Below are 14,426 nucleotides of genomic sequence, written 5' to 3'. Positions count from 1 at the left end.
TGCCAGATGGTGACACGTGATTCATCAGTCCCGAGAACTCATTTCCACTGCTCCAGAGTCCAATGTAGGCGAGCTTTACACCACTCCAGCCGATGCTTGGCATTGTGATCTTAGGCTTGTGTGCGGCTGCTCGACCATGGAAACCCATTTCATGAAGCTCCCGACAAACAGTTCTTGTGCTGACATTTCTTCTAGAGGCAGTTTGGAACTCGATAGTGTGTGTTGCTACGGTCCTGTTTTGTGAGCTTGTGTGGCCTACCACTTCGTGGCTGAGCCGTTGTTGGTCCTAGACGTTTCCACTTCACAATAACAGCACTCTAGCAGGGCAGAAATTTTACGAACTGACTTGTTGGAAAGGTGGCATCCTATGATGGTGCCACATTGAAAGTCACTGAGCTCTTCAGTGAGGCCATTCAACTACCTCGATTTCATATACCTGTCAGCAACGGGTGTGGCTGAAATGTCCAAACACTAATTTGAACGGGTGTCCACATACTTTTGTATACACAGTGAAAACCAAATTATATCCTTCAACCATCATAATGCCTGAGCCTATAAAATGTCTCAGGTTAAACCCTTTCTCTGGCAATGACTGGCATTGAACCCAGATCATCGTGTGCTGCAAATGTTGCAAGACGCTGAGCTAAGCATTGGCAATAGATCAGGGAACTGACCCAAGTCTTCAAGTCTCAGACCTGTTACTCATCGCATGGTTCAATTCCAGTCACCAACCCTCACGTCTCACTTCACCCCCCTTTGACCTCCTCGCCCTCTCCACACCGACCCCAGCAGCTGGTAAACTCAATCAATCCTTATCCCAGTCTGCTGTTCCCATATGCTTCAAGAGGGCCACCATTGTTCCTGTTCCAAAGAAAGCTAAGGTAATTGAGTTAAATGACTACCGCCCAGTAGCACTCACTTCCGTCATCATGAAGTGCTTTGAGAGACTAGCCAAGGACCATATCACCTCCACCCTACCTGACACCCTAGACCCACTCCAATTTGCTTACCGACCCAATAGGTCCACAGACGACGCAACCACACTGCACACTGCCCTAACCCATCTGGACAAGAGGAATACCTATGCAAGAATGCTGTTCATCGACTACAGCTCAGCATTTAACACCATAGTACCCTCCAAACTCGTCATCAAGCTCGAGACCCTGGGTCTCGACCCCGCCCTGTGCAACTGGGTAGTGGACTTCCTGACGGGCCGCCCCCAGGTGGTGAGGGTAGGTAACAACATCTCCACCCCGCTGATCCTCAACACTGAGGCCCCACAAAGGTGCGTTCTGAGCCCTCTCCTGTACTCCGCCTCCAACTCAATCATCAAGTTTGCGGACGACACTACAGTGGTAGGCTTGATTACCAACAACGACGAGACGGCCTACAGGGAGGAGGTGAGGGCCCTCGGAGTGTGGTGTCAGGAAAATAACCTCACACTCAACGTCAACAAAACAAAGGAGATGATTGTGGACTTCAGGAAACAGCAAAGGTAGCACCCCCCTATCCACATCGACGGGACAGTAGTGGAGAGGGTAGTAAGTTTTAAGTTCCTCGGCGTACACATCACGGACAAACTGAATTGGTCCACCAACACAGACAGCGTTGTGAAGAAGGCGCAGCAGTGCCTCTTCAACCTCAGGAGGCTGAAGAAATTTGGCTTGTCACCAAAAGCACTCACAAACTTCTACAGACGCACAATCGAGAGCATCCTGTCGGGCTGTATCACCGCCTGGTACGGCAACTGCTCCACCCACAACCGTAAGGCTCTCCAGAGGGTAGTGAGGTCTGCACAACGCATCACTGGGGGCAAACTACCTGCCCTCCAGGACACCTACACCACCCGATGTCACAGGAAGGCCATAAAGATCATCAAGGACAACAACCACCGGAGCCACTGCCTGTTCACCCCGCTATCATCCAGAAGGCGAGGTCAGTACAGGTGCATCAAAGCAGGGACCGAGAGACTGAAAAACAGCTTCTATCTCAAGGCCATCAGACTGTTAAACAGCCACCACTAACATCGAGTGGCTGCTGCCAACATACTGACTCAACTCCAGCTCACTTTAATAATGGAAATTGATCAAAAATGTATCACTAGCCACTTTAAACAATGCCACTTAATATAATGTTTACATACCCTACATTACTCATCTCATATGTATATACTGTACTCTATACCATCTACTGCATCTTGCCTATGCCGTTCTGTACCATCACTCATTCATATCTTTATGTACATATTCTTTATCCCTTTACACTTGTGTGTGTATAAGGTAGTAGTTGTGGAATTGTTAGGTTAGATTACTCGTTGGTTATTACTGCATTGTCGGAACTAGAAGCACAAGCATTTCGCTACACTCGCATTAACATCTGCTAACCATGTGTATGTGACAAATACAATTTGATTTGACTGAATCTGCAGTGGTGGAAAAAGTACTAAATTGTCAAACTTGAGTAAAAGTAAATATATCTTCATGGAAAATGACTCAAGTGAAAGTCACCCAGTAAAACATTCCTTGAGTAAAAGTATTTAGTTTTAAATATACTTAAGTATCGAAAGTAAATAAAATTGCTGAAATATAATTAAGTATTAAAAGTATAAATAATTTCAAATGTCTCATATTAAGCAACATTTTCATATTTTTTTTTTTTACAGATAGCCAGGGGCACACGCCAACACTGAGACATAATTTACAAGCATGTGTGTTTAGGGAGTCCACCAGATCAGAGGCAGTATGGAGGACCAGGGATGTTTTCTTGATAAGTGAGAGAATTGGACCATTTTCCTGTCCTGCTAAGCATTCTAAATGTATTTTTGGGTGTCAGGGAAAATGTATGGAGTAAAAAGTATATTATTTTCTTTTGGAATGTAGTGATGTAAAATTTGTAAAAAAATATATATAAATAGTAAAGATCAAATTTTATTTGTCGCATGTCTAGAATACAACAGGGAAGCTTTACCGTGAAATGCTTACTTACAAGCCCTTAACCAACAATGCAGTTTAAGAAAATAGAGTTAAGAAAATATTTACTAAATAAATTAAGTAAACATAAAAAAATTAAAGTAACACAAGAAAATAATAATAATAAGACTGTATATACAGCAGGTACCGTACCGAGTCAATGTGTGGGGGTACAGGTTAGTCGATGTAATTTGTACATGTAGGTAGGGATAAAGTGATAATGGGTAGATAATAAACAGCAAGTAGCAGCAGTGTAAAAACAAAGGGGGCGGGGTCAATGCAAAGAGTCCGAGTGGCCATTTAATTGTTCTGCAGTCTTCTGCCTTGGGGGTAAAAGATGTTAAGGAGCTTTTTGGACCTAGACTTGGCACTCCGGTACAGCTTGCCATGTGACAGCAGAGAGAACAGTCTATCACTTGGGTGACTGGAGTCTTTGACAACTTTTGGGGACATCCTCTGATACCGCCTATTATATAGGTCCTGGATGGCAGGAAGCTTGGCCCCAGTGATGTACTGGGCTGTACGCACTACCCTCTGTAGCGCCTTATGGTCGGATGCCGAGCAGTTGCCATACCAGGCGGTGATGCAACCGGTCAGGATGCTCTCGATGGTACAGCTGTATAACCTTTTGAGGATCTGGGGACCCATGCCAAATCTTTTCAAATCTCCTGAGGGGGAAAAGGCGTTGTGCCCTCTTCACGGCTTTCTTGGTGTGTTTGGACTATGATGGTTTGTTGGTGATGTGGACACCAAGGAACTTAACTCTCAACCCTCTACACTACAGCCCCTTCGATGTGAATGGGGGTATGTTCGCCCCTCCTTTTCCTGTAGTCCACGATCAGCTCCTTTGTTTTGCTCACATTGAGGTAGCGGTTGTTATCCTGGCAACACACTGCCAGGTCTCTGACCTCCTCCCTATAGGCTGTCTCATTGTTGTCGGCCTACCACCGTTGTGTCGTCAGCAAACTTAATGATGTTGTTGGAGTCGTGCTTGGCCACTCAGTCATTGGCGAACAGGGAATACAGGAGGGGACTAAGCACGCACCCCTGAGGGGCCCCGTGTTGAGGATCAGCATGGCAGATGTGTTTTTGCCTAGCCTTACCACCTGGGGGGCGGACCGCCAGGAAGTCCAGGATCCAGTTGCAGAGGGAGATGTTTAGTCCCAGGGTCCTTAGCTTAGTGATGAGCTTCGTGGGCACTATGGTGTTGAACACTGAGCTGCAGTCAATGAACAGCATTCTCACATAGGTGTTCCTTTTGTCCAGGTGGGAAAGGGCAGTGTGGAGTGCTATTGAGATTGCGTCATCTGTGGATCTGTTGGGGCGGTATGTGAATTGGAGTGGGTCTAGGTTTTCCGGAATGATGGTGTTGATGTGAGCCATGATCAGCCTTTCAAAGCACTTCATGGCTACCGACGTGAGTGCTATGGAGCAGTAGACATTTAGGCAGGTTATCTTTACTTTCGGGGGCACAGACTAATATATTCTGCTTGAAACATGTAGGGATTACAGACTCTGTCAGGGAGAGGATGAAAAATGTCAGTGAAGACACTTGCCAGTTGGTCCATGCATGCTCTGAGTACACGTCCTGGTAATCCGTCTGGCTCCACGGCCTTGTGAATGTTGACCTCTTTAAAGATCTTGCTCTCATCGGCTACGGAGAGCATGATCACACAGTCGTTCTGAACAGCTGGTGCTCTCATGTATGCTTTAGTGTTGCTTGCATCGAAGCAAGCGTTAACGGCATTTAGCCCATCTGGTAGAGCTCGCGTCTGGGTGTCCTTTTGTAGTCCGTAATAGTTTCCAAGCCCTGCCACGTCCGACGAGCGTCAGAGCTGGTGTAGTTGGATTAATTCTTAGTCCTGTATTGCCGCTTTGCCTGTTTGATGGTTCGTCTGAGGGCATAGCAGAATTTCTTATAAGCGTCCGGATTAATGTACCGCTGCTTGAAAGCGGCAGCTCTAGCCTTTAGCTCGGTGCGGATGTTGCCTGTAATCCATGGCTTCTGGTTAGTATATGTACGTACAGTCGCTGTGGGGACGATGTCATTGATGAAGCCGGTGACTGAGGTGGTATTTAAAAAAATTATAAAGTCAGTTAAGAACAAATTCTTTTTTACAATGATGGCCTCGGAACAGTTGGTTAACTGCCTTGTTCAGAACTACAGATTTTTACCTTATCAGCTTGGGGAATCGATCTAACAACCTTTCGGTTACTGACCCAACGCTCTAACCACTAGGCTACCTGCCACCCCTGTACACCTGTATACTCCTCAATGGAATTGGATGAATCCCGGAACATATTCCAGTCTGTGCTAGCAAAACAGTCCTGTAGCGTAGCATCCGCGTCATCTGACCACTTCCGTATTGAACGAGTCACTCGTACTTCCTGCATTAGTTTTTGCTTGTAAGCAGGATTGAGGAGAATAGAATTATGGTTAGATTTTCCAAATGGAGGGCGAGGGAGAGCTTTGTATGCGTCTCTGTGTATAGAGTAAAGGTGGTGTAGAGTCTTTTTTCCTCTGGTTGCACATGTGACGGATTTAAGTTTGCCTGCATTAAAGTCCCCGGCCAATAGGATTGCCACTTCTGGATGAGCATTTTCTTGTTTGCTTATGGACTTAAACATCTCGTTGAGTGCGGTCTTAGTGCCAGTGTTGGTTTGTGGTGGTAAATAGACGGCTATAAAAAGTATAGATGATAAACTCTCTTGGTAGATACTGTGGTCTACAGCTTATCATGAGGTACTCTACCTCAGGGGAGCAATACCTTGAGACTACCTTAATCGCGCACCTGCCGTTCTTGTCTGTATGTCTAAAACTGTACATGTCAACATGTTTACACAGGGCACAGCCGTAAGAGAGATCCAGGTCTCAGTCTGTTTTCCCTGTTAAAATAAAGATTTAAAAAAAAAAAAAAATTGACAAATAGACACACACCCCCGCCCCTCATCTTACCAGACGTGGCTGTTCTGTCCTACCGATGGACGGAAAACCCAGCCAACTGTATATTATCCGTGTCGTCGTTCAGCCACGACTCGGTGAAACATAAGATATTACAGTTTTAATGTCCCATTGTTAAGATAGTCTCGAACGGAGCTTATCCAGTTTATTCTCCCAAGATTGCACGTTGGCTTATAGAATGATAGGAAGAGGCAGGTTACACACTCGCCGACAAATTCTCACAAGGCACCTTGCTCTCCGCCCCCTGTATTTCCTTATTTTCTTCATGCGAATGACAGGGATTTTGTCCTTCTCTGGAAGCAACATTAAATCCTTTGCGGCCGACGCATTAAATAAAAAATCTTTGTTCAGTTCGAGGTAAATAATTGCTGTTTTGATATCCAGGAGCTCTTTTCGGTCATAAGAGACGATAGCATCAACATGATGTACAAAATATGTTACAAACAATGAGAAACATACAAAATAGCACAATTGGTTAGGAGCCTGTAAAACGGCAGCCATCTGCTCTGGCACCATTCTATATACCCCCAAAAAATATTTAAGTAGTACTTCAAAGTATTTTTACTTAAGTAATTTACACCACTGTGAATCTGTGACATGGTACCGATGTGATCAAGTGGTTTGTAACTTTGCTCCACGAGATTGTGTTAGCCCACTGAGCTAAAGCCTTTACTCGGGGCGCAAACGCATCTTTTCAGATCTGAGGCATGGTTACTCTTCGGTGTAGTTCACTGCCCAACCGCCATTACACTTAAATTACTGGATGTGAGCTCCAAATTGGTAGTTTGCACAGATGTATGAAAAGCTTAGGTGGTGTTATGATCTGATAGACTTTAAATAGGCCTATTCTCCTTATGTAACCAACAATGATAACAAAATATTATCTTGATTTTTCTTAATGCTGTTATTAGCATAAAATAATAACTAATAGTTATTATTACAAATCAATGTCACTGTCTGAAACAGAGAAATATAATTGTTTTAAATTAAACTCTTGATTTAAATTCTCACAAGTGATATCATGTTTTGTTATTAGGCTACTAAAACTCTGATCTCACTCTCTCTCTCTTTCTCTCTGACTCGTTGACTCAATTCCTAAGACCTGCCTCATTAAGAGGGCAAGGGGGCTATTGAAGAAGTCAAAGCCAAATAAAAGAATGATGAAAAGAAAGAAGATTTTGTTAACAGCTGCGGCCAAGGCAAGGATTGGTCCAAGTTCTTGATGTGGGGGTAAATAATTTATAATATTTTAACACCAAGAACTTAAGTGTATCTGGTAAATAAAATACCTGCTATTATTTACAATGGTAATGTTGATTTTAAATATTGATGTTATTCCCATAAAGGTTTTTCATATTTGAACTAATATGTTCACCCTTTTTCATAATGGTACAGTCCAAAAACAGTTGGCCCCAAAAAGAGTAGGCGACGCTATAAAGACTAGGCGATGCTCAAAAGTTAGTTAGAAAGCAGGCTTGCCGGGAAAAATACTCACTGAACCATGGAGCAAACCGAAGTGATGAAACCAGAAACTCTTGATGATCTGATCAAAGTTTTGCATAAAATCTTTGAAAGTGACAATATCAATGTGGAGGAGGTGCAAAATATAATGGAAGCATATGACAGCAATCCACAGGAATGGATGAAATTTGCAAAATTCGACCAGTTCAGGTAAAAAATAAACGAATAAATAGGCCTATGTTTATTATTTGGAAAAGTATTATTATGGCTCCTGTATTGTTGAGATTGAGTAGGCCTGTTTAATTTAAAAGATATCCTATGGCCTGATGATAAACGTACTTTTTATTTATTTTTTTTTATTTTTTAATCTGTACACAAATCACTAATTAGGCTGTATGCAGTTATCACCTTATCGTGAAATCCTGCAACTAATAGTATTACAATGAATTGCAAAAACGCCAGTCATTAACTTGAAATTGGTGGGGTGCTGGTGCAAACTTTAACTTCAAAGGTGTAGCACAAGTGATCAGCAGGCAAAGGCCCTAAACATATTCAACGCATGACAAAGGCTTCTTCTCAAGGGATTTAACGGCAATGTTATTGACATTTTATTGAACCTTTATTTAACTTAATGTGATGTCTCTCATAATATATGTGCAATGATTGATTTGTGTTATATATTATATTGTTAATATAGCCTACATGTTGCATTTGATCTGCAAAACTCATTTGAATAGGCTACTAAAAAAGCATAATTATATTAAACTTTTGCCATGTAAAAAGGTGTAAGCAATAGATTTAATATTTGTCAATTATAGCCTAGCGTGCATGCTCTCACTTTAAAACGTTCAAAAAGTTACATTCGAAGATGTTTACAACAGAATGAGACTTTCAAAATGAGTTTCATTGTGTGCTTCAACAAAAGAAAACGCTCTATCCACAGTTTTCCCGGCTTGCACCATAAACTGGGGGTTGTTTTGGTTCTTGTGGGGATAAATCGAGGGTGGGAACCCGTCCGCCAATCAGAATTTAGAGACAGATTCCTTTTGCGTTTGCGGTATGGTCACACAATCGGGGTTGCAGCTGCTACAAAAACACGATTTTCAATGCGCTCAAAAACGTGACTAGTGTGCCCATTGACTTTCGTGCAAAACGAGGGAACAACATGTCTGTGATGGCTCGAATTACTTTATAGACGTAATGCACGTGCTGCCTACAGCACATACGCTATTAAATATAATTTATGATTAGAAACATGAACTGGGCCATATGCGGTTCTATATCATCTGATATTAATACTCCTTTTCAGTACTCCTAATAAATGTATATAGGTCAATCACTTAAGAATTTGAGAGTAGCATTTGTCGGTCTTTGGACAGAATTGTGGAAATTAGTCGATAAAACAGTGTGGAGCTAAAACATAGTTTTTAAGTTTTCTGAATGCGTCACACCACTGAGAACAAAATACATTGCAATCCATCTGTTCAAACCCCTATTCCTCTGGTCTTACTCTTGCACTAACTGTAACTGTAATGACTGTAGACTCAAGATAGTTATGCCAAGATAGTTATGCCCCAACTGACTGTGCAAACTAATGAGCTTTGCATTCAATAATGTGAATGTCACTGCTTGGCATTAGTATTTGTGCCAGATGTTTTGCATGTACAGTATTGGGGTAATCAGAAATCAGTTTGTGGCTATACCATATGATTCAGTTTGCTAAATGTCAGTGATCAAAGGCAGTGGATGTCCTACCTTTGTTCTAGTCAAAATCATGAGTTGACACACACCTCCAAAATGTTGGAGTGGTAGTCATTTAAAAGACAGTCGCACACCCTATATATGCTCCCAATCATTTAATGGGTAAGCCCTACCTTTGCTCTAACCCACAGTTCTGTTTGTGTTTTATGTTTGTGTTCCAGGTACACAAGGAACCTGGTGGATGAAGGGAATGGAAAGTTCAACCTCATGATACTCTGTTGGGGAGAGGGTCACGGCAGGTAAGACATTTTTTAGAAAACAATGATGCAAGTTATTCGATCTGAGGCCATGAAATCCCTCTCCTTCAGAATTAATGTGGTAATTAAGGTGCTATGTCTATACCAGTGTATATATTGGCAGTGTCATAAATATTGACAGAACCAGTGTAATTACAATATATGACTTGTCAGATAGAACATCAGTATAGTTCTAGTGAAATGAAGAAACAGGCTCCAGGTAGAAAGTGTGTGGAGATAACAAAGTCCAATGTTCTTGTGGAAGTCAACGTTATGCAAGTTTCATAAAGATAAATACATTTTGGTAACCATATAATAAATTGCCCTTTTGAAACTTAACAGATATGAACAATTGGTCACGTTGCTTGAGGCACAGAGAAAGGAACACTATATCAGATTGTAGCTAATATAGTTTGAGGAGTCAAGTTATACTTTTTTGTCAGTAGATGTGTAATATCCAACACAAAAGGCAGAGAATTTCTCTTTAAACAGGACTTGTATTTTAGAACTAATGGTGGTGTACATGCATGTAACCACATGTTTGATTGCTGAGCCCCACATAACACTGTTCTGGCACATTCTAAGACTGTCTGTTTTCCACCACGTGCAGCAGTATCCATGACCACACAGACTCCCACTGTTTCATGAAGTTGCTGCAAGGCCAGCTGAAGGAGACGCTTTTTGAATGGCCCGATAAAAAAACATGCAACATGGTTCAGAAATCTCAGAGAATCCTGCAAACAAACCAGTGTGCCTACATCAATGGTAAGACAGTTTAGTATTTCTTCAACATTGTGTGTCAGACAACACGGAGGCATTTGTTCATATGATTTACATACATAATATCATCACGGTCTGATAAATGTCGTAATGCAATTTCTCATATTCTTTTTTTAAAATATTTTTTTTGTTTATTGAACGCAGCAAACTTCCCTCAATGTACTCTGAACATTTCATGACTCTAGGACCAAGAACATGAATAATAGGCACTTTAGTATTGCCAGCCTAATCTCAGGAGTTGATAGGCTTGAAGTCATAAACAGCGCTAAATCAAGCATTACTAAGAGCTGCTGGCAAACGCAGTAAAGTTTGAATGAATGCTTATGATCCTGCTGCTGCCTACCACCGCTCAGACAGACTGCTATATCAAATCATAGACTTAATTATAATATAATAAACACAGAAATACGAGCTTTTGGTCATTAATATGGTCAAATCTGGAAACTAATTTAAAAAACAAAACGTTTATTCTTTCTGTGAAATATGGAACCATTCCGTATTTTATCGAGCGCGTGGCAACCCTAAGTCTAAATATTGCTGTTACATTGCACAACCTTCAATGTTATGTCATAATTATGTAAAATTCTGGCAAATTAGTTTGCAACGTGCCAAGCGGCCCAAACTGGTGCATATACCCTGACTCTGCATGCAATGATTGCAAGAGAAGTGACACAGTTTGCCTAGTTAATATTGCCTGCTAACATGAATTCATTTGAACTAAATATGCAGGTTTAAAAAAATATACTTCTGCGTATTGATTTTAATAAAGGCATTGATGTTTATGGTTAGGTACATTCGTGCAACGATTGTGCTTTTTTCACGAATGCGCTTTTGTTAAATCATCACCGGTTTGCCAAAGTAGGCTGTGATTCGATGATAAATTAACAGGCACCGCATTGATTGTATGCAATGCAGGACAAGCTAGTAATATTATCAACCATATGTAGTTAACTAGTGATTATGTGGAGATTGATTGTTTTTTATAAGATAAGTTTAATGCTAGCTAGCAACTTACCTTGGCTCCTTGCTGCACTCTCGTAACAGGTGGTCAGCCTGCCACGCAGTTTCCTCATGGAAAGCAATGTAATCGGCCATAATCGGCATCCAAAAATGCCGATTACCGATTGTTATGAAAACTTGAAATCGGCCCTAATTAATCGGCCATGCCGATTTAATCGGTCGACCTCTACGTGAATGTTTCACATTCTGGTTCTTATAAATGTGTGATGTTTACCTGTTTTAGATTCCTTTGGGCTGCACAGAGTAGAGAACGCCAGTCATACAGAATGTTCGGCCAGTTTGCACCTGTACAGTCCTCCCTTCAAGACCTGCCAGACCTTTGACCAGCGGACTGGACACAAGAACACTGTCAAGATGACGTTCTGGAGCAAATTTGGAGAGAGGACTCCATTTGTAAGACTTCTTTCAGAAATTGACCAAACACAGAACCATAGATGTATAGCTTATCATAGCCATATCATTACCTGTTCTTCTGACTGCAAAATTGGCTTATCTAGGGTGTTAACACTTAATATTATCTCCAATCACTGAGGTAAAGTTGTACAACTTTCTTTTACCTAAGCGGATAAGTGCATCACCCAAGCCACAGGAGAGTGATGCAATTTGTGAACGTATTGGTGAAAGGTGCCATAAACTTGTTTATATTATTCAAGTGGCTTGCTGTTGAAAGTCTACAGAGTACCGTCAGGCATTATTTCATTCGATTGTCCCATAACTTTATTGAAACAATGGGACACCTGTTGTTGTAGCATGAATGACGCATGGATCTCTTTGGAAAAAAAGTCCTGAAAATGGCTGGCAGCTTATCTTAGGTAGTTAAGATGGAATTACAAAAACAACATTTTTTGAAAGCTGTAAACTTGATGGTGTGTGGACCTTCATTAACTAACAGCATTGTTGTAAAAAGTTTTGTTCAACTTGACTGAGTGTTGTAAAAGTACATTTTTGGTGACTATAGGACAATGAGATGATATGTGTTTTGGTATCTAAACATCATGACAACACCTGGTTTGTGAGCGCCTCACACTATTCTGTAAAGATTACCTATTCCGTTGTCTGCAGACACATCCGTACTGTTAAGGCTACATTTACTTTTCCTTCCAAATGTTTACAGATGTTTAATTACACAGGAAGTCTAAGTCGTTTCCGCCCAGTAAAATAACAGTACAATCAACAATTCCGTGACACTCCCCTAGTATTTTAAAATACATTTACTGCATTTTCTATGAGTTTAAGTTTATATTTCAAAGTTAGTTTAAGAATTTCAGGATTCTGTTTCCACAGGCCGCCAGATGTGTAACAGAAAGACCGTATTCTACACGGTAATAGCTTTTAATCTATAGAGCAGGTTGGAGTCTGCTTTTAATGTTCAGGCTAGCTGTGTGCTGTTACGCTAGAACAGAACCAGACTAGTTCTGCTTGGGGTTTGCCAACAGCGGAGAGCTTATCTAAAATCCACAAATTGCACAAGTTTACCTTGACCAAACCACTGTCTGGCCTGCACTATTACAACATTGCTTGCATATAGGATAAGATAAGAGTATGGGCACACAATGATCTACTACCACTTACCTTACCACATCTCCCCTCAATGAATTGAGAAAATAAATGCTTATTCAGGTTTCAAATATTGGTTTAGTGCTGGATTCCTCTCATATTTCTCCTTTGATGCATATCATGATGCTTCGGGCTATTGTCTAACTTACTGCTCATTTGTCTTTTACAGGAAACCACAGTCTCACAAGAAAATAACTAAGAAGCTGAAGACATTTGCGTTTGGAATGACAATGTTGTAAATTCAGTCAACATGACACTGCAAAGAAGCAAAATGCGGACCTACAACTAAACAACCGTTTATATTGGAGCGGACAGTTCAAAAGGACATGTAGGTAGTTAGAATGGCTTTATCACTGGCCAGTGTGAGCTTGGCAAAAACTGATGAGCACAGGATGAATGCATGAATAGGCTTAGCCATGGATTGAATCTGCTCTTTGTTTGGTAGGCCTGAGGAGACCCCTTCCCAATAACAGCATTCCTATGTGTCTATGACCTCTAACCACACTTTTGGACTGTTACGGCAGACGGTTGAAGTGTATAATGTATGAGTGGAAATAGGTTGTCTATTCAATCACACAAAGTGATGATCTAAAAGCATTCTGTGATCAACAGTTTTACACTCAATGGAGCACTTTTATTACAGTATAGATTTTTACACAAAATGATCTTAACACTTGTCAAAATAGTGATGTAACATGAAATAGTTTGTAAAGTCAAATTAGAGCATTTGGCAAAGGTAAAGCTTTATAAATGTATTGGAAAATACGATGCCTGTAATTTATATTTGCCGTGTTCAGTTTTTGGGGATGAGAAGGGGTGTTAATTGGTATTAGCTATTTCAGTGTCATTCTTGAATGTGTTTCATAGGTTGAAAACCAATGTATTAGGAGACCAGTCAAGGAGAGTCTGGACTTTAGGGGCAGGGTTGTATTATAATAAAGACAATGTTCTCACTTTTTCTCAGGATTTTGCCTGTTTTAATTGTAGATGTATTTATATAGTTTACAACATAGTGCCACAATAGCATTGTCAGTTAGAGATTCTACAGTACTTTTGTATACTTTTTAGCCAATAGTTCTGAAAGTAGTGCTCATGAGCCAAAAGTGGTCCCCGGAAATTGTGTTCTACGTCACATGTGCAGATATGTGCACCACATCATTGCTCTGCTGTGTGTGCAACTTGTTAGCTGTCACTCAAATGGCAAGGGCCTGAAGCTCATTGGCAATAACTCGAATTGCTTGGGGGCTGGCCCATGGGGAAGATTTTGGGATTTCGTAGCTAATTGAGGTCAGACAGTAATTCTGCTCATAGATTATGCATGTATGAACTAAACATTGACACATCCAGCCCAAATCTGGAGGCTTAAATAATTACGCAACATGACTTTAAAATGCATATAAGATATTGTGAATGATAAGCCTTGCTTTGACTGTTGACCATTAAACATTACATGTCTTGAGAAGTTGTTGTGTGTTTATTTTATCAATCTGTACTCTCCAACAAACAAAATGTTTTTGACATTACTGATATAAAACCCACTTTATATATATTGATATAAGTTCTCACTTAACAAATGTTTGCATGTACAGTACATTTGTTCTTGACACAATCTTTTATGAACGTGTTAAAATCTGAATTTGTCCCAGTATTGAATGTGGTAAAGTCTTGTCCTGGTATATG

At 40.9% G+C, this 14,426-nt stretch overlaps 1 protein-coding gene across 1 annotated transcript; it reads left to right on the top strand.

The window, feature by feature from the left end:
• Positions 1 to 7,378: 7,378 nt before the first annotated feature.
• Positions 7,379 to 14,208, top strand: LOC139545791 (cysteine dioxygenase type 1-like). Its single transcript, XM_071353965.1, has 5 exons — positions 7,379 to 7,602; positions 9,315 to 9,392; positions 10,000 to 10,154; positions 11,413 to 11,582; positions 12,916 to 14,208. The coding sequence occupies exons 1-5, from the start codon at positions 7,433 to 7,435 to the stop codon at positions 12,943 to 12,945; spliced, it is 603 nt and encodes a 200-aa protein (XP_071210066.1). The 5' UTR covers positions 7,379 to 7,432; the 3' UTR covers positions 12,946 to 14,208.
• Positions 14,209 to 14,426: the final 218 nt, after the last annotated feature.

The sequence above is a fragment of the Salvelinus alpinus genome, chromosome 19, assembly GCF_045679555.1.
Source record: "Salvelinus alpinus chromosome 19, SLU_Salpinus.1, whole genome shotgun sequence".
NCBI classification, from domain to species: Eukaryota; Metazoa; Chordata; class Actinopteri; order Salmoniformes; family Salmonidae; genus Salvelinus; species Salvelinus alpinus.
This window is presented reverse-complemented; position numbering and strand designations above follow the sequence as displayed.

Bases quoted from the DNA above. Each gene is read 5' to 3' on its own strand.
- LOC139545791 (XM_071353965.1), top strand. From the start codon at position 7,433: ATGGAGCAAACCGAAGTGATGAAACCAGAAACTCTTGATGATCTGATC. The intron at 9,393-9,999 runs GTAAGACATTTT...CACCACGTGCAG, and splicing joins TGGGGAGAGGGTCACGGCAG to CAGTATCCATGACCACACAG. The intron at 11,583-12,915 runs GTAAGACTTCTT...TGTCTTTTACAG, and splicing joins TTGGAGAGAGGACTCCATTT to GAAACCACAGTCTCACAAGA.